The sequence below is a fragment of the Hemitrygon akajei genome, chromosome 8 (assembly GCF_048418815.1).
Source record: "Hemitrygon akajei chromosome 8, sHemAka1.3, whole genome shotgun sequence".
Classification (NCBI taxonomy): domain Eukaryota; kingdom Metazoa; phylum Chordata; class Chondrichthyes; order Myliobatiformes; family Dasyatidae; genus Hemitrygon; species Hemitrygon akajei.
The window spans coordinates 165305848-165327341 of record NC_133131.1 but is presented as its reverse complement, the minus strand read 5'-3'; the positions used below and the strand labels follow the sequence as shown (position 1 = coordinate 165327341).

General features: G+C 40.1%; 1 protein-coding gene across 1 annotated transcript in view; it reads left to right on the top strand.

The window, feature by feature from the left end:
- LOC140732397 (obscurin-like) overlaps positions 1-21494 on the top strand; it is a 530964-nt gene that overhangs the window by 273700 nt on the left and 235770 nt on the right. The window contains exons 56-60 of the mRNA XM_073054987.1: positions 867-1133; positions 8129-8401; positions 12126-12392; positions 13580-13852; positions 15444-15710. Of these exons, the coding sequence (XP_072911088.1) occupies positions 867-1133; positions 8129-8401; positions 12126-12392; positions 13580-13852; positions 15444-15710 (1347 nt within the window). The remainder of the gene's footprint in view (positions 1-866; positions 1134-8128; positions 8402-12125; positions 12393-13579; positions 13853-15443; positions 15711-21494) is intronic.

The window sequence follows — 21494 nt, the reverse complement described above, 5'->3', positions numbered from 1 at the left end:
TAACCCAGAGATTACTACCTTTGCAGTCCTGCTTCTCAACTTCCTCCGTAACTCCCTGTAGTCTGTTTTCAGGACCTCTTCCCTTTTCCTACCAATGTCATTGATACCAATATGTACCACGACATCTACCCTATCTAGGCCTTTCAATATTCTATAGGTTTCATTAAGATTCCCCCCCCCCCCCCGCACCATTCTTCTAAACTCCAGCAAGTACAGACCCAGAGCCATCAGGCACTCCTCATACATTAACCTTTTCATTTCTGGGATCAATATGCAAAGTACAATAGTAGTGAAGACAATCTTTTGTGAACTAAATTCCAAAAGATAAACAGTGTTGTCCAGAAGAATGTAATAGTGGTCATGGGAGATTTCCATAGGCAGGTAGATTGGGAAAATCAGGTTGGTGCTGGATCCCAAGAGAGGGAATTAGTAGAATGTCTGTGAAATGGCTTTTTAGAGCAATCTAGGGTTGTCAGAAGGGAATAGTTTTGTTGGCCATTGGATTACTAATTTAGTTTGTTCTACAGAATGTTCTGGGTCAAAGAGTATGTTCCTGTGCTGTACTGTTCTATATTCTGTAAGTACCCCTAGCAAGATCATAAGTAAGATCTTATGCATCTTACTGCATAAGATGTTCAAAAAATACAAATTTTCTTTGAGATGTATGCCATGATCACAGTCTTGAGTCGCTAACAGCTCAGATTTATCTGGCTTTTATATCAACGTTCAATCACCCTCCACCAAATTATTCTTAAAGGAAGACTGTTAAAGCACTTTTCTTTGTTTGCTTTTACCTGTAAACATTACTTTCTGTTGTACTATAATAATAATAATAATAATAATAATAATAATAATAATCTTTTCAGGCTTGCCAGTACTTTTCAAACGATGGCTTAAAAATGAAGAAGCAGAAGAAGGCCACTCTGCTCTACTGCACTGTGAGCTTACTAAACCTGATGCCTCTGTAGAATGGAGAAAGGGACCTGAGGTACTTAAACCAAGTGACAAGTATGAAATGAAGCAGAACGGCCCTATTGTTGAATTAGTAATTCACAACCTGAAGCTAGAAGATGCTGGGGAATATACTTGTGATTCTGGGGATCAACAGACTACTGCTTCCTTGACAGTCAAAGGTAAAGACTATTGCTTTCTTAATTCAAAAGCATATTATTTGCTTAATTATCCTGCAGAAATGAAAAATCCTTGTTTCTTTAGCCATTTCTGGTAAGATTGCAGTAAACATTCATCCAACGAGGCACTGATGAAACATAGCAAAGCAATGCAAGTAGTTTACAAAACTTTTGAATATTATTCTCAACTACTCTCATTGCAATCTGCAGCTGTAATTTCCCTTTCAATAACATACTTTGTGAACTGTCTTTTTTGTACTGTCATGTAACACCATGGTCCTGAAAAAATGTCTCATTTTTACTATGTACTGTACCAGTAGTTATGGTCAAAATGACAATAAAAAGTGGCTTGACTTGAACCGAGCGGTTTTATGATCTTCTGAAGGGCTCAGCAAATTTAACTCTCAAGCATGTAGGCAGAACTCCTTTAAGCAGACGAAGGTACCTAACCGTGGCTGATAGAGATGAAGGAGGAGAGGACTCCAAGCCAGGCTGTAACGCCAGGGCTTGAAACGTTCTCTATCCAGTGTCTTAGCAAATGTACAGTCACTGGAGACAAGATTGAGAGCCTTAGGGCAAGATTGCTATATTAGAGGGAAATGAGACATTGCTGCATTTGGCATTTCATGGAGGCATAGCTCACTCTGGACATGCTGGACATGTTGGTAAGACCCAAGAGCTTCTCAATATACAGAATGGATCGGACTGCTGATTCAGAGAAGGCAAAAGGTAGGGGTCTGAGTTTCATCATAAACTCTTGTGGCACTCGGATGTAACGGTCCTACTACACTCTTGTTCCCCCGACCCTGAGCATCTAATGATTAAGTGCTGACTATTCTATGTACCAAGGGAGCTCTGCTCCATGATCCTGACCGCAGTTTACATATTGCCAAAGGCCAATGTTAAGCAGGCACTCGAGACATGCTGATGTCAGCAAACAGGAAACAGTCTGCCCTGCTGACTTTAAAATCATTGTTGGGGACCTCAATCAGGCTTGTTTGAAGAAATCTCTGCCTAATAATCATCAACATATCACATGCAGCACAAGGGGTCCCAACACACTTGACCATAGGAATGCCTATCGTTACTTCTCAGACCACATTTTGGGAAATCTGATCATCTGGCTGTCCTCCTCCTACCTGTATTCAGGCAGAGGCTAAAGAGCAAGACCCCAGAGGTAAGCATGATAATTTGAGGTGATTGTGGGAGCAGAGGAGCAGCTGCAGGCTTACTTTGAGTCAGTAAACTGAGCTGTGTTCAAAGACTCATCAGGGGATCTGAATGAATACACCATGGACTTTATGAAAACAGTCGTAGATGAGTGTGTTCCCACAAAATCATTCAAAGTCTTCCCCAGCCAGAATCCCTAGGTGAATCATAAGATGCACAATCTGCTGAGGGTCAAATTGGTGGCATTCAAGTCTGGTGGCCAATCAAAATGCAAGAGGTCCAGGTACAATTCTCCAGAAAGCAAACTCAAGTGCAAAGTGGCAACTCTGAAGCAAACTTGAATCACTGAAGGATGCTCGACAGCTGTGGCAGGGCTTGAATGGTGTCAACATGGTCTTATTGGATCTTCGGTTTCCTCACTTGCAGACCACAGTCAGTTTGGATTGGCAATAACATCTCCTCCACGATGTCCATCAGCACAGGTGCACCATCAGGTTTTGTGCTAAGCCCTCTGCTCCGCTGGCTTTATACCTCTAACAGCTCCAATGTCATATTTGAGTTTGCTGACACCACTGTTGGCTGAATCTGCATATTGGATGGAGACTGAATATCTGGCTGAGTAGTGCCACAACTCAATATCAGCATGATCAAGGAGCTAGTTATTGTCTTCAGGAGGAGGAAACTGGAGGTCCATGAGCCACTCCTCACCAGGGGATCAGAGGTGGAGAGGGTCATCAACTTTAAATTCCTCAGTGTTATCATTTCAGAGGATTTGCTCTGGATCCAGCACATAAGTGCCATTATGAAGAAAACATGGCAGTTCTTCTACTTTCTTTAAAGTTCGCGAAGATTCAGCATGTCACCTAACATGTTGACAAGCTTCTATAGATATGCAAAGGAGAATATATTGACTGGTTGCACCAATGCCTTTGAACAGAAAGGCCTTCAAAAAGATACAGTCCAGTCCATCACATCTAAAGCCCTCCCCACCATTGAGCACATCTACATGGAGTGATGTGCAGGAAAGTAGCATCTATCACCAGGGAGCTCCACCAGCCAGGTTGTGTTCTCTTTGTAGTGCTGCAAGCAGGAGGAAGGTACAAGAGCCTTAGGACTGGCACCAGAAGGTTCAGGAACAGTTATTACCCCATAGCCGTCAGGCTCTTGAACTGGACGTTCAACTCGCCTCATCACTGAACTGTTCCCACAATCTATGGACTCACTTTCAAGGAATATACAGCATATTTTCTCCATGTTTATTGCTTATTTATTTGTTATAATTTGGATTTTGTCTTGTACAGTGTTGTCTGGTGTATGTTGGTTGTGTCTGTCCTATTGGGGGCCGTCTCTTTTATTGTGTTTCTTGTATTTACTGTGAATGCCCATAAGAAAATTATTCTCAGCATTGTATATGATGACATATATATACTTCAATAATAAATTTACCTTAAATATTATTAAGTCCTGTAAATGATGGGTGGTGGAGTCTCTACAAAGAAGGTGTAAGGCTCTCCTTCTCTCCGCTAGCCTGCAGGTCACCTTGGGCAATGTGAAGCAGCTTCTGAGTCATCCTGATTATGGTCACATGAAGCCATGTGGTGGATGGTCATATGATACACATCACAAGTCCTGGTTATGCAACCACTGATGATAGGCAGACAGTTTCTGAAGATTATTGTTGATGGGTGGAGTCACCCATCTTGTAAAGACTCTGCCCCGAAAAAGGCAATGGCGAACCACTTCTGTACAAAAATTTGCCAAGAGCAATCATGGTCATGAGACCATGACCACCTATGTCATAACACATCTAATGATATGCAAGGTTAATGTTTTGTTTTAATTCAGTCGTTATCTAGAGATAAGTGACAGGATGTGAGAAACAGAATCAATTAGTGGCTTCAAATGGGATTTAGATAGGTACTTGGGAAATAATTTTCAGGGCTGTGAGTTGAATTGACTTTATTTCTTACATCTTTCACATACATGAAGAGTAAAAATCTTAACGTTATGTCTCCATCTAAATGTGCAATGTGCAGTCATAGTAATTGATGATAATTTATTATAAATAGAACAGCCAATGTAATATAGAAATACACTCAGATCAGCATGAGTTAATCAGTCTGATGGCCTAGTGGAAGAAACTGTCCTGGAGGCTGTTGGTCCTGGCTTTTATGTTGCGGAACCATTTCCTGGATGGTAGCAGCTGAAGTAGATTGTGATTGGGGTCACTCAGGTCCCTAATGATCCTTTGAGCCCTTTTTACGCACCTGTCTTTGTAAATGTCCTGAATTATGGAAAGTTAACAACAACAGATGCGCTGGGCTGTCTGCACCACTCTGCAAAATCCTGTGATTAAGTGAGGTACAGTTCCCATACCAGGCAGTGGTGCAGCCAACACACACAAAATGCTGGTGGAACGCAGCATTGCAGGCAGCATCTATAGGAAGAAGCATTATCGACGTTTCGGGCTGAAACCCTTCGTCAGAATTAACTGAAAGAACTTTTCCACTGAAACATTTGGAATGTTTTTGAGATTCCCCCTTATTATCCTGAACTCCAGAGAATACAGCCCAAGAACTGCCAGACGTTCCTCATACAGTAACCCTTTCATTCCTGATCATTCTCGTGAATCTTCTCTGAACCCTCTCCAATGTCAGTATATCCTTTCTGAAATAAGGAGCACAAAACTGCAGGCAATACTCCAAATGTGTCTCATGTGTGCCTTATAGAGCCTCAACATCACATCCCTGCTCTTATATTCTATACTTCTAGAAATGAATTACAAAAACTGCCGCCTTCACCATCGATTCAACCTGGAGGTTAACCTTTAGGGTATCCTGCACAAAGACTCCCAAGTCCCTTTGCATCTCTGCATTTTGAATTCTCTCCCCATCTAAATAATAGTCTGCCCATTTATTTCTTCCACCAAAGTGCATGACCATACACTTTCCCACATTTGTATTTCATTTGCCACCTCTTTGCCCATTCCCCTAAACTTTCTAAGTCTCTCTGCAAGCTTTCTGTTTCCTCAACGCTACCTGCTCCTCCACCTATCTCTGTATCATCAGTAAATTTAGCCATAAATCCATTAATCCCATAGTCCATATCATTGATATACATTGTAAAAGAAGTGGTCCCAACACCGACCCCTGTGGAATTCCACTGGTAACCAGCAGCCAGCCAGAATAGGAACCCTTTATTTCCAGTCTCTGTTTTCTGCCAAACAGCCAATGCTCCACGCATGCTGGTAACTCCCCTGTAATTCCATGGAATCTTATCTTGCGAAGCAGCCTCATGTGCAGCACCTCCTCAGAAGCCTTCTGAAAATCCAAGTACACCGCATCTATTGCATCTCCTTTGTCTACCCTGCTTGTAATTTCCTCAAAAAACTGGCGTAAGTTAGGTAGGATTTTCCTTTCAGGAAACCATGCTGGCTTTGGCCTATCTTGTCATGTGCCTCCAGGTACTCTGTAATCTCATCCCCAACAATTGATTCCAACAACTTCCCACCACTGATGTCAGGCTAACATGTCTATAGTTTCCTTTCTGCTGCCTCCCACCCTTCTTAAATTGCGGAGTAACATTTTCAATTTTCCAGTCATCCGGTACAATGCCAGAACCTATCAATTTTTGAAAGATCATTGTTAATGCTTCAGCAATCTCTCCAGCTACTTCCTTCAGAACCCGAGGGTGCATTCCATCAGGTCCAGGAGATTTATCCACCCTCATACCATAAGCTTCCTGAGCACCTTCTCAGTTGTAATTTTCACTGCACATATTTCACTTCCCTGACACTCTTGAATGTCTGGTATACTGCAGATGTCTTCCACTGTGAAGACTGATGCAAAATACGCACCCAGTTCCTCTGCCATCTCTGCGTCTCTCATTACAATATCTCCAGCTTTATTTTCTATTGGTTCTATATCTACCCTCAGCTCTCTTTTACCCTTTATATACTTAAAAATGCTTTTAGTATCTTCTTTGATATTAGTCACCAGCTTCCCTTCATAATTCATCTTTTCCTTCCTAATGACCTTCACAGTTTCCTTCTGCAAGTTTTTAAAAGCTTCCCAATCCTCTATCTTCCCACTAGCTTTGGCTTCCTTATATGCCCTCTCTTTTGCTTTTACTTTGGCTCTGACTTCACTTGTCAGCCACGGTAGTGTCCTTCTTCCATTCAAAAATTTCTTCTTATTTGGAATATATCTGTCTTGCACTTCCCTCATTTTTCGCAGAAGCTCCAGGCATTGCTACTCTGCTGTCCTTCCTGCTAGTGTCCCTTTCCAGACAACTTTGGCCAGTTCCCCTCTCATCCATTGTAATTTCCTTTATTCCACTGAAATGCCGACACATTGGAATTTAGTTTCTCCTTCTCAAATTTCAAAGTGAACTCTTTTATGTTGTGATCACTGTTCCCTAAGGGTTCGTTAACCTTAAGCTCTCATATCACCTCTGGATCATTGCACAACACCCAATCCAGCACAGCTGATCCCCTAGAGAGCTCAACAACAAGCTGTTCTAAAAAGCCATCCCTTAGACATTCTCCAAATTCTCTTTCGAGGTCCAGTACTGGCCTGGTTTTCTCAATCCACTTTCATATTAAATTCCCCAACAATTATCATGACAGTGCCCTTCTGACGTGCCTTTTCTATCTCCTGCTGTAATTTGTAATCCACATCCCGGCTGCTGTTTGAAGGCCTGATACAACTACCATTAGGGTCCTTTTACCCTTGCCATTTCTTAACTGAACCCATAGAAACTCTACACCTTCCAATCCCATGTCATCCCTTTCTAATGATTTAATATTATTTATTATACACAGAGCCACACCACTTCCTCTGCCTTCTAACCTATCTTCCAGTGCACTGTATACCGTTGGACATTCAGCTCTCAATGGCAGCCATCCTTTAACCAAGTTTCAGTGATGGCCACAATGTCATACTTGCCAATCTGTAGCTGAATTTCAAGATCATCCATTTTATTTCTTATGTTGCATGCATTCAAGTACAACACTTCCAGTTCAGTATTAGCTGCTTTCTGTTTTAACTGCATCACACCTCTATGCCCTGTACCTCATCCCACTGGCTGTGATTATGCCTGTCCTTTCTATCATCTCTGTTGCATGCCTTCTTTGATTTATTTCTGTTTTCCCCTTCCTCAATCCTATCACTCTGGTTCCCATTCCCCTGCCAAATTAATTTAAACCCTCCATAACAGCTCTATTAAATGTGCCTGCTAGGATATTGGACCCCTTTGTGTTCAGGTGTAACTGTCCTTTTTGTACAGGTCATACCCCCCCCCCCCCCAGAAGGTGCCCCAATGATCCAGAAACCAGAGCTCTGCCCTCTACACCAGAATCTCAGCCACATATTAATATGCCCAATCATGCTATTCTGGTGCTCGTTAGCATGTGGGACAGGCAGCAATCCCGAGATTATTACCCTGGCGTCCTGCTTTTCAGCTTCCTACCCAACTCCCTGAATTCTCTCTTCAGGACCTTGTCCCTTTTTCTAATTGTTCCAAGTTTCTTTGTCAAGGGCACATACCTATTACCATTTGTTGCACATTTTTAAGCTGCTTGCTTTTCTGCAAGTGGTTGTTGCTGCATAGAAAACAAATATGATACTGCTCTGTTTGAAAGAGGGTTACTTTTAAAGTTAGAAAAATATAAATTTTCTTTGGGATATATGCCATGATCTCGGTCTGTGCCATTTAACAGCTCAGATTGATCTTGCTTTCATGTCAACTGTCAGCCTCTCTCCACCAAAATGTGCTTGAAATAAGGCTATTCATTTGTTGTTTGTTTTTTCCCCTCCTGTTTCTTACAGAGCCAGATGTAAAGATTATTGATGGTTTGAAAAATGTGGACGTGTTTGAAGGTGAAGATGCCTTGTTTGAATGTAAGCTGTCCCACGAAAATGCTCGAGGTGTTCTATGGATTTTGGGAGGAATTGAACTGCAGAGTAATGAAATGAATGAAATTTCAGTAAAGAATGGCAATATTCACACCATTCTTTTGAGGAAAATTTCACTAGATGATGCTGGTGCTATGACCTTTAAGGTTGGAAAGTACATATCTGCAGCTCAGCTTAATGTCAAAGGTAATAGTGAAAATGAAAATAAAATTTTTAGATCTTAGTATATTTCTGTTTTGTTTTTGGAAATGTACTTCAGAGTTAGTAGTTGTGAAGCATCATGGTTTTATTTTATATTGGTTCCTTAAAGTTGTAATATCCAGGCTGGTAGTAGGGATAAACTCCCACTACCTACTAAATGCTCCCATTGGCATCATCTCAAAAAGCCTCTGACAGCTAAGTCCAGCTCCTAGCCTTCATGGGTGGCTTAGCTATTAAGCTCGATGGGACCATATCTACTGAAAGGAGAAGGGGAAAGGCGGGTTACTGGTGTCTTAAAACCAGTTGCCTTGGGCAGATGGGGCTTGTCAGCTGTGGTTGGCAGTTCACCTAGGAGATAGAAAACTTTGATCTCAAACCTCCACTATACCCAATTGCAGCTATACCCACTCATGGGAAGGGCTTCAGGAGTAAACCTCGGGGGGGAAATCCAGAACAGGAGTCACTAAAGCAGCCCTATGTTGAATTCAACACACAGTGGCAACTCCTGCCAGACTGTATCATAGTCTCTGATGCTCTTTTGGATTCATCAGCTATTTGTGTGGCGAACAAGAACCTGCTACATGGGCAACAGCTTGCTCTCGATATTTTACTGCCTTGACTTGCATATCATGTAGACAGCTGGGATGCAACATCCATGGTCGACCTTCACCAGCAGATGGCCACAAGTATTTTATATTTCAAATAAATTGCAGTCCACATTAACATACTTGACATATACAGAGGAGTTCTCTGGTCGCAAACCATTTATTTTTGCCTGTACTGACCCAAGTTGAAGCATCTAGATCCTCTCTGTGATTAGAGAGCTAGAAGCCCACTTTGTAAATTTAATGGTTTTCTTATGAGAAAGAGACAGTCAGCCACCTTTGGAAAATGTGATAATTCTTAATGTCAGTTTAATGTACCAGTATTCAGTTAAGGGTCCTGATGAAGGGCCTCGGCCCAAAATATTGACTGTTTACTCTTTTCAGTAGATGCTGTCTGGCCTGCTGAGTTCCCCCAGCATTTTGTGTCTATTTACTTCAGTTAAGCAAGATTAGCTAATGTGTGAAGTCACAGAGATAAATAATACTGAAGCACACCCTCTGGCCTGACTAATCCATGTTGACTAAAGTGCCCAGTTGACTAAAGATGATCCCAGTTATCTGCATTTTGCACAGATCTCTCTAAAACTTTCCTATCCATGAATCTGCAAATACCTTTGTAAACCACCCTCCCAATCATCTTTACATCTTTTTATTCTTACTTTAACCTATGCCCTAAGCTAGGAAAATGATTGTAACAATCTACCCTATATATGTCTCATGATTTCATTTCTCTTGTCACCCTCAGCCTCCTTTGCTCCAAAGAAAACAGTTCCAGTTTATCCAATCTCTCCTTGTAACTCAAACCCTCTGGTCCCTACAATATGCTTGTGAAACTTTTCTTCACCCTCTCTAGTTTTCTCATATCCTGCTGCACAAGTCCATCTGAAATGAATATAATCCATCAGTAAATGAATCTCGGACCCAGTTAATCTAAGTATCTAGATTACAATACTTCTGTATTTACAAAGAGCAGTAAACATTGGAACAGGCCCATTGGCGAAAATTCCTGCCGCTTACTGGATTTTTTTTTTTTTGTTTTCTGCTCCATTCTGTCAACTCTAGTAACTGTTGTACGTGAAAATCCCAGGAGATCAGTAGTTTTCGAAATATGCAAAATGCGTTGCCTGACACCAACAATCACTTAAAAGTCAAAGTCACTTGGATCAGAATTCTTCCTCATTTTGATGTTTGGTCTGAACAACAACTGAACCTCTTGACCATGTCTGGATGCTTTTATGCATTGAGTTGCTACCCCATGATTCACTGATTAGGCAGGTGTACATAATAAGTTGACCACTGTGTGTCTTCTCTACCTTGGGAAAATGATTCTGACTGTCTGCCCTGATACTTCATGATGTTCAGTTGGGTCTCTGATGTTCCAGAGAAAATAACCCAAGTTTATCTAACCTTTTCTTATAGCTCATGCCCTCTAATCCTCTAATTTGGAAACATTTTCTGCAATTTCCACCTCCATATCCTTCCTCTAATGGAGTAACTAGAATACATCCAAATACATCCAAAATGGCTGAATCAGTGTTTTTTATATCTTCAATATGACTTCCTTATGTCTATAGGCCATGCCATGACCAATGAAGGCAAGCATTCATATAGAGGCATGGAAGAGTACAGCACAGAAGCAGCCCAACTAGTTCGTACCGATCCAGTTGCCTTCTTTAACACTATTTAGTTGTTGGCCATTTTCAGTGAGCTATGGAATCCGTTAAGTAGCCTACCATTAATGTTATACTTTTTGCCTGAATTTGACCTCCCAAAGTGCAGCACTTTACACTTGCCTTGATTAAACTTCATCTGCTGTTTGCCTGCCAATATTTGTAACTGATCTGTTTTCAGATGTATTCTTTGACACCCTTCCTTTGCACAACTTTTCCAATCTTTGTGTTGTCTTCAACTTCCTAATGAGTGGCATTTTTCTTAAAGAACTTGGATATATTTTTCGATGAGGATTTCTTTATTCTCCAGATATAAGCAGAGATATGATATCCATGGCAAACACGAGGAAATCTGCAGATGCTGGAAATTCAAGCAACACACACAAAATGCTGGTGGAATGCAGCAGGCCAGGCAGCATCTATAGGGAGAAGCGCCATCTGGCCTGATGCATTCCACCAGCATTTTGTGTGTGTTATATCCATGATAATTTGTAATCTTGTCTATTGCAGTTCTCCTGTATCCCAGTGTATAGGACTCCCCTCTTCTTGTGTATGTGTGATTATTGAGTGTTTACTGAACACTTAGAGCAAATAGAAGAGCTACTCTTTCTCCCTTGCAGCCTTTGTTTTGAATACGTCAGCCAAAATATCTGATGCTGTTGAAGTTTCCAGGCATTATAAAGCATGACTTTGATGGTTGTGTACTTCTCTGACTACCGTAAAGCAAAATATCAAGAGTTTCGGCCACCATGTCTATCTTGACAATCTAATCCCATTTTCCAGCACCTGGTCTATAGTCTTCTAAGCCTTGAAAATTTAAGTATTTGGCTAGACACTTGAATGTTGCAAATGTCTCCTCTTCCACCACACTGTCATTTTCCCTCAACCTACTCTGCTTCAAAGAAACAAAGCCATTCTATCCAGTCTCCCCTCATAACTGAAGCATTCCAGACCTCTGCAAACTCTCAAATGTAAAGACATTTTCTATAAATTTGTAATTAGAACCGCACACAGAATTCCAGCTGTTGTCTAATGTTTTATGAAGCTGTTGCATAACTTCCCTGTCCTTGTATTCTTTGATCTAGCTAGTGAAAATCAGTAGTTCATATAGCTTCTTCATGACCTTACCTACCTGTGCTGTCATTTTAGTAATCCTTGGACATGTACATCAAGATTCCTTTGTTTCTCAGTACTCCCAAAGCTCTACCATTCATTGTGTAATTAAAGATACCCTGATTTTTCAGACTTTAAACAATTTTAGGGCTTTTTTTAGGATCCCATTGGTTATTAGATATGTTTTAATGCTCCAAAAATAAGTGCAATACACTTTCTAGATTTACTGCCTACCCTTGGTGTGTACTAAATTTTAATATAGGCTTTACAGTAGAAATTTTAGGCAAAATTATTTTGAATTATTGTTATTTAATTTTTCAGCAACTCCAGCAACTTTCACTAAACAGCTCCAAAGTATGGAAGTGGATGAAACAGAAACAGCAACTTTGCTCTGTGAACTTTCACAGACCAATGTTCCAGTTATTTGGAAAAAAGGATTAACAACAATTTTTCCAGGTGATAAGTATGAAATTAAACAGGAAGGTTGCATACATAAGTTATGCATACACAACCTAATATCAGGGGACTCGGGTGAATATACCTGTATATGTGGTGATCATCAGACCACAGCTTCCTTAACTGTGAAAGGTGAGTTAAAAGTAGTAATTTAGTATTGTAATTCTATTGACGATTCTTGTATTATTTGACGATTGTAAAGACTAATAGTTTCCTTGTGTTCTGTTCCTTGTTTCATATTTGAATATGTCAACCAGGATCAACTTTATTCGCTGTTGACATTTACATGTATTAGGAATTTGCTGTAGTGTGTTGGTCAGGGTATAACATGCAACAAAAACAATAACATTTTACAGTTATAAAAATTTATATAAAAATGAAGTTGGAGGTTAAGGTATGGATATGGGATAAAAATATGCATGAATAAATGAATACCAGCATGTACAGTTTTTACAATGTAAACATCATTATGAAGAGTGGCTTCAGTGCAGTACAATGATGGGATAATAGATCAAGGTGATGTGGGGGCTAACTAGAGTGGTTGATCAACTTTTGGGGTAGAAACGTTTAAGATGGTATGAAGTTTTTTGTTTTAATAACCCTATATTCGAGAAGGGAGCTTTTGGAAAAGGCATTTTGCAGGATGGGTAGTGTCCTTGGTGATATTTCCTTCCCACTTCATTGTCCTGGACAAATATAAGTCCTGCAGTGATGGAAGACTCCAGCCAATAACCTTTTCTGTTCACCTGACAGTTCACTGTAGTTCTTGTATATTGTGAGTGGATGTTGCACCAAACCAGACAGTAATGGTTGATGTGAGGATGCAGTGTAGAATTGAACCAGTATGTTCTGTGGAAAATGGGTTTTTACTAACTGCTGCAAGAAGTACAGTTTCTGGTGAGCGTCTTTGTGAATGAAGGAGATAATGGTTCTTCCACATGAGGTCCTATGAAATAATGATGCCCAGGAATCTGAAATTTGAAATGGTGCTAACTGTAGAGTTAGCCACTGTCAATGACAGTTTACTTCAGTTTGTTCATGAGTGAAAGGGAGCTGTAGGCAGTAATTAGGTGGATTAAGTTCTTTTGCTTATTACGTAGCTGCAGTTTTCCACATTGTCAGATGGAACATTTGGAAAAGAGTGTAACTGCTTGCTGGTATCCTCATGCATCAACAATCCAAGGCTATTTTCTTTCCTTCGAATAATAAAATTACTGTAAATAAGGTGTTATATGTAGATTAATGACAATTTCTAACATTACTGTTGCAGGTAGTTGTAGACCAATGAGAAATCATAATCTTATGTCCTTTTTGTTCAGAAGCAGAAGTAAAAATTGTTGAAGGCCTGAAGAATATAACGGTTTTTGCCAATGAAAATGCTGTGTTTGAATGCAAAGTTCATCCTGAAAATTTCTCTGATGTGCAATGGTGGTTAAGTGACACTCCTTTGCAGCACAATGAAATGAACGAAATATCTGTTAAAGATGGAAACATTCACATTTTGAAGCTGAATAATGTTACCCATGAAGACTGTGGTACAGTTACAATTAAAGTTGGAAAAATCAGTTCCTCTGCAAAACTTATAGTAAAAGGTAAGAGACGGAACAGTATAAACCACTCTAGAGATTGCTCCAACAGAAGTCTTGATTTATTAATTTATTGAGATACATCGCGGATTAGGCCCTTTTAGCCCTTTCGGCCATGCTGCCCAGCAATTCCCCAATTTAACCCTAGCCTAATCACGGGACAATTTACAGTATAAGTTAACCTTTGGATTGTGGGAGGAAACCAGAGCACCTGCAAGATATCCACGCAGTCACTGGGAGAACGCATAAACTCCCTACAGGCAGCGGGAGAAATGAACCTGAGTCGCTGGTACTTTAAAGAATTGTGCTAACCACTATGCTGCTGTGTCGCCGATGTAGAACTGTTACATGTTGTCAATTGTTTGGATGCTGCAGATGCTTTTTGGTTTCCGATTAGTCTTCGGATACACGTACTCACATTGGCAATGTGATTTCCATTGCCTGCTGTATTGAGAAGGGGGCAAAAGTAAGTGTGAAGGTCTTGCATGTTGTGAAAACTTTGCAATATCCATTAATATGCTATAAATTTTAATCACAGTGCTGACAAATTGTAACTCAAATTTAACTAGGGAGGCAAGGGAGGAGATTGCTGAGATCTTTTCAGGGATCTTTGTATCTTCTTTAGCCACAGGTGAGAAATGCCTATATTATTCCTTTATTTATGATTGGATTATACAGAAAATTATAGGCCAAATTGCATAAATGGTTGGGAAACCACACAAGAAAATTCTTAGGGGCAGAATTTACTCCTATTTGGAAAAGCATGGATTAGTGATGGCCAGCGTGGCTTTGTTCGGAAAAGGTCCCATCTCAGAACTTTGATTAAATTTTTTGAAAATGTCTACATGGACTTTTGCAAAGCATTTGACAAAGCAGGCTGGTCCAGAACATTAAGTCCCATGGGATATTTAATGATTTGATAAGAAGGATACAAAATTGGCTTGGTTGTAGAAGACAGAGGGTAGAGGTGGTGGAATATTTTTCTAACTGGAAGTTGGTAACTAATAATGTTCTGCAAGAATCAGTGCTGGGACTTTTGTAGTTGCAAAAATGTATGTAGGTTGATTAGTAAGTTTACAAATGACACAAAATTAGTGGATCTGCACTAATCTGCAGATTTTCTCTTGTTCAAAATTAGTGGAGCAAGTGAGGAGGGTTGTCAGAGATTAAAGCAGGATATTGACCAGCTGGAAATGTAGTCCACTTTGCAAGGTCAAATGTAAGAGGCAAAAGTAAATAACAGAGCCCATTGGAACATGGATAATCTACACTCATTGTAACTCATATTCTTCTCCACAACTCACTCCAGAAAGTGCAGAATCCATTTGGGAGCTTTATGCCTCATAAACTCATATTTTCAAAAATTGGGAATAACTTTGCAATTTCATAGCTAGTAATTTTGCTAATGTAGGTCATATTAATAAGTCTAATATTTGAAGTATAGGATTTAAGTTCATAATAATATTGTTGTTTTTAAAAAAAAATTATTAGTTTTTCAAAACATTTTTGCATGCTTTATACAAATATTTCCCATTGCCTACAGTAGAATTATAGTTTGTTTAGATGTTCTAAATTTCTGGGTTTTTTTTTGCTGTAGCTGCACCTGTTCAGTTTGTAAAGAAACTCCAAAACCAGGAGGGTGATGAAGGAGGTCTGATATCACTACATTGTGAACTGAATAAAGCTGGTGCACCAGTCATGTGGAAAAGAGGGTCTCAAAAACTAAGTCAAAGTGACAAATATGAACTATTACAAGATGGTTTTGTTGTTGAATTATTGATCCATAATCTGAAGCTTGAAGATGCTGGCGAATACACTTGTGATTCCGGTGATGACCAGACAAAAGCTAATTTGGCTGTGAAAGGTACATATTCATTGTTTAATATAATTGTGGCTGGCACCAACTCTTTTTAATTTTAGATTTTAAACCATTATTGTTTTAGCATTATTATTACCATTAAAAATAATAATAGTGCTGGCAAAGTGCCGCCCCCGTACTGAACATAAAATGAGAATAATTGTACTTTAAGCCACACACACATAAAATGCTGGAGGAATTTAGCAGGCCAGGCTGCATCTATGGAAAAAAGTACAGTTGATGATTTGGGCTGAGACCCTTTGCCAGGACTGCTTTCTTCCGTAGATGCTGTCTGGCCTGCTGAGTTCCTCCAGCATTTTGTGTGTATTGCTTGAATTTCCAGTATCTACAAATTTTTCTCTTGTTTATAATTGTACTTTATCAGAGTTGAAATCTGTGTCTGTTAACTGCAACAATATGCTGTAAAATGCTGCACATGTTTCATAGAGCAGTCCAGTGTAGGAGCAGGCCCTTCGGCCCACAGTGAAGTGCTGAACTTATTAAATAAGTAATCAAATCCCCAACTAAATTGATCCCTTCTGTCTACACAATGTCAATACCTTCCATGTCCTGCACATTTGTGTACCTAACTAAGAGCCTCTTAATGCCTTTACGTACTTTCCTCTACCACCACTCCAGGTAGTGCATTCCATTACTCTTTATATAATTTTAAAAAAGCACACACTTGCCCCACATATCTCCTTTGAAATTGCCACCCTCCAACCTCTGGAATCAGACATTCCAACCCTGGCTGTCTATTCTATGCCCGTCACAACTTTTTCAACCTCTATCAGATCTCCCCTCAGTCTCCTTCACTTCAGAGAAAACAACTCAAGTTTGTCTAACGTCCCCTTTATAGCACATGCCCTCTAATCCAGACAGCATCCTGGTAAAAGCCTTCTTCGCCCTCTTAAAAGCCTCCACATCCTTCCTATATAGGAACAACCAAAATTGAATACAATGTTCCAGAAGTGGCTTAACTGGAGTTTTTTAAGATTGCAGCATAACTTCCAGACTCTCAATCCCAATAAAGTAGCTTGTCAGATGTCGTCTTTATCACCATATCAACCTGTGAAATCATTTTCAGGGAGCTTTAGACTTGGTCCCTAAGATTCCTCTGCACATCAACACCATTAAAGATCATACCATTAATAGTGTGCTGTTTTTTTATATATATATAATGTGATATCTCAAAGTGCAACACTTCATATTTGGCTAGGCTAAACCCAATCTGTCATTTCTCCACCCATATCTGCAATTGATCTGTGTCCACTGTATCCTTTGCCAGTGTTTTAGGCTGTCCATAATACCACCAATCTTTCTTGTTCTAATCTAGAAACATCAAGTTAATAACTCACCATACCCTTAAGTAAGTAAGTAATTTTATTAGCAAAGTATGAGTATGTCACCAAATACAACCCTGAGATTCGTTTTCTTTTGGCCATACTGATGCACCATCAATAACTCTCGGAGACTGGAAGTGAACGATAGGCTTTTATTAACAGCGAAAAGGGAGCACAACATCACGAAGACTGAGGGAGGAGCAGTGCCCCAATCGCCTTTATACAGGGGTCTGTGGGAGGAGCCACAGGAGCAGTCAGCAGAGGGGTGTGTCCAGACAGGTATACATAGTTTACCACACATATTTAGTAAATCCAAAAAGCATAATAGAATCAATGAAAGACCACAACCAACAGGATGGACAGACAACCAATGTGCAAATGACGACAAACTGAGCAAATACAAAAGAAATAATGATAATAAATAAAGAAGTAATATTGAGAACATGAGATGAAGAGTCCTTGAAAGTGAGTCCGTGGATTGTGGGAACAGTTCATTGATGGGGCGAATAAAATTGAGTGAAGTTATCCCCACTGGTTCAAGAGCCTGATGGTTGAGGGGTAATAACAGTTCTTGAAACTGGTGGTGTGGGTCCTGAAGTTTTTGTACCTTCTTCCTGATGGCAACAGCAAAAAAAAAACATGACCTGAGTGGTGGGAGACCTTGATGATGAATGCTGTTTTCCTGCGACAGCACTCCATGTAGATGTACTCAGTGGTGGGTGGGGGGTGCTTTTCCCATAGTGGACTGTGCCATATCCAGTCCTTTTTGTAGGATTTTCTGTTCAAGGGTGTTCCATAACAGCTCTATATACTCTCCACAACACATCTATAGAAGTTTGTCAAGGTTTTAGATTTAATGCTGAATCTTCACAAGCTTCTAAGGAAGTGGAAGTGCTGCCGTGCTTTCTTCATAATTGAACTTGTGTGCTGGGCCCTAGACAGGTCCTCTGAAATGATAACATCGAGGAATTTAGAGTTGCTGATCTCTCCACCTCTGATCCTCTGATGAGGACTGGCTCATGGACCTCTGGATGTCCACCTCCTGAAGTCAATAATTAACTCATTGATCTTGTTAACGTTGAGTGAGAGGTGGTGGTTGTGGCACCACCACTCAGCTGGATTTTCAATCTCCCTCTTATATGCTGATTTGTCACCACTTTAGAGTCAGCCAAACTTAAAAATGGCATTGGAGCTGTGCTTAGCCTCACATACATAAGTATTAAGCATGTAGAGCAGGGGGCTGAGCACATAGGCTTGTGGTGCATCTGTGCTGATGGAGATTGTGGAGGAGGTGATGCCAATCTGATCTGACTAGGGTCTGCAGGTGAGGAAGTTGAGGGTCGAATTGCACAAGGATGTTTTGATGTACTGATTAATTTTGAGGGGATGAATGAACACTAAGTATTCTATAACCTTAGCAAAGTGGTCCATCTCTTATCAATAAAAATCAGCATTCCACTTGCCATCTAAATTACATGTTCGCCTGGTAGGCTAACAGTCTTTGTTTTATGTATAAGAACACCCAAATTACCGTATACAACATCATTTTGCAAAGGCTTGTTAAGCATTGTACATTATTTTTCTTCCCACCAAAGTGGATAGCTGAATTTTTTCTTATATTTAACTCCATTTTTTAATGTTTTACCATGTACTCAACCTCTCTACACTCATTTACAATACATTTTGTCCACCACACATATTTTCTAAGACTCGCTTGATAGTCTAATTTATAAATATGCAACAAAATATAAATAGTTGAGCCTGCAGCACTGATCCCTCTAATTATAGTTTTCAAAGCTGAAAGTGGACAGCTAAAGTTTTCTGCCAATCATCTTCTGGGTTAATATATATCCAGCAATACATAACCAACAATACTGCAAGTTCTTACCTAGTGCTGTAACCTTTCTGTGGCACCTTATCAATTGCTTATGCAGAACCACATATATCAACTGTCTCTTATTTACCCACCATTGTTATTGATATCCTTAAAGTAGTCTAATAAATTTACCAAAAAAAGATTTCCCATTCACAGTTACTCGGCTTGCAGTAAAAAAAGGAAATTCTTGAAATAGTCGGCAGGTCAGGTTGTATCTGTAGAGAACAACAGAGTCAACGTTTCAGGTTAATTAACTTTCATCAGAAAGGCCTGATCTAATACAATCTGGAAAAGTTGGCTATTTGAATTGGTAAGTTCAGTTTTAATGTAGGAGAGATCATTAGTAAGTTTGTGACTGGCACAATAACTGGTAGTATTGTGAATAGCAAGGAAGGTTGTTGAAGGTTCCAGCAGTATAGAGATCAGTTGGAGAGTTGGATATAATACTTCAGTTGGAGTCTAATCCCAACCATAGGAAAACAATACATTATGGAAAATAAAATATGGGTAGAACATATAGAAAAATGTTGTAGGTCACTAAGGAAAGTTGATGAACAAAGAGGCCTTGGGATTCAAATCCTAGCTTCCTGGAAATGGCAACATGGAGTGTAAAGGTGATGATGAAAACATCTGGTTGCTGTTTTCATTGATTGGGGCGTAGAATATAAGAGTTGTCTGCTATATTTCAACATTTCAAAACACTGGTTTGGCAGCACATGGAGTAATGTGTGCAGTTCTGATTGCCACACCATACGAAATACGTGATTGTTGTTGAGAGAGTGCAAAGGAGATTCACTAGAATGTTGCCTGGATTGGATGTTTTTCAATTACAGAGAGGCATTGGATAGGTTGTGCTATTTCCTTGAAGTGAAAGATGCTGTGGGCTGACTTGAGAGAGGTATATAAGATTATGAGAGGTATTGATAGGATAGATAGCCAAAATCTTTTTTTCCTAAGGTAGGAAACACTGGTTTAAGGTGAGAAGAAGGAATTTGAAAGGGGGTTTGAGGGGTAAGGATTTTACAGAGTTGTTGATAACTGGAGCATGCAGCCATGGGACGTGGTAAAATCAGGTATAAATACAGTCGGCCCTCCATATCCGCGGGTTCTGCAGCTGCAGATCAGGATCAAGAAAGAAAAACCAGAGGTTCTTTCTCCAGCACTCGTTGTTTGAGCATTATTTGCCTCGCTTCTCATTCGGTCGTTACTTGTGTTGTGTGCACCCTTTGTTTCTGTGAAAAAATGGCTCCTAAAAAGCAATTATGTTGTCAAAGCAATTCCTCAAAGGGAGCATGAAGTACTGTAATCTAGGAAAAGGAAAAGTACGTCGCATCCAGAGTTTCTCCGGTTAGCAGACAGTTTACCTCCACACCTCTCTGATGTAGTGGGGAACCGCGTACAAGGCAAGTTAAAGCATTGGTTTGCCATTGCCTTCTGCAGGGTGAGTTTCCAAAGAGATCACCAGCTCCTAACCAAGCACAGATGGAAAGCGTGCAGGGGAGCCGGCTGGAGCTGGATTCAAACTCGGGACCTTTCGTCCTGAAGTCTGACGCTGATGCCACTATGCCACCAGCTGGGTCACTGTAATCTACAGATGATTACTCGTTGTTTGAGCATTGTTCGCCTGGCATCTCGTTTGTTCACTGCTTGTGTTGTGAGCGAGAGGAAGGAGTTTAAGACTAGTAAGGGATGGCTGGTTAGCTATATAAAGCACTACAGCCTCAAGAACTTAAAGATCACGGGAGAATCGGCATCGGCTGATGCCAAGGCAGCATCAGCGTTCCCAGAACAGCTATGATAGTTGCATCTGTACTGAACATGTACAGACTTATTTTTTCTTGTCATTATTCCCTAAACAATACAGTATAACAGCTATTTACATTGTATTAGGTATTATAAGTAATCTAGAGATGATTTAAAGTATACGGGAAGATGTGTGTAGGTTACATGCAAATACTACGCCATTTTATACACGGGACTTGTGGATCCGTGGAATTTGGTACCGCACTGTATTATGCTTGAAGTGTTTAGACACTTAAATGGTAAGGCAGATGTTTATTGTTGATGAATAGAGTTAGTGTTGATAGGATAAAAAACCAGCATTGATATAAAGGGCCAGAGGGCTTGTTTCTGTGCTGTACTATTCTATGACCAAGTCCTGAAGGCTTTTTGTGCAAATCACAAAGTGAGATGGTGTTCTTTAGACTCACTTTGGACTTGCATAGAAAGTGCTAAAGGCTAAAGGCAGAGATGTCACAGTTGGAGTGGAAAAAAGAACTGAAGTGACAGGCCTGGATCACTACTGTAGACAATGGATGTATTCTGGGAATCATTCCTTCAATCTGTGTTTGAATCTTCCAGATAGAGGAAAGCAAATTATGAGTTTCGAATGCATACTGGTAAATCAGTGCTTCAGTTGAAAAAAATATTTGGATGCCTGGAAGGGAAAAGGAAAAAGGGCAAGCAGGTATTGTGAGAAGAGTATGAGTGGAGATGAAAGAATGAATCTTTTGAATGCAAAATGAGGGGAAAAGGAAGTGTATCAGGTGATAGAAATCATAGAGGAATTTC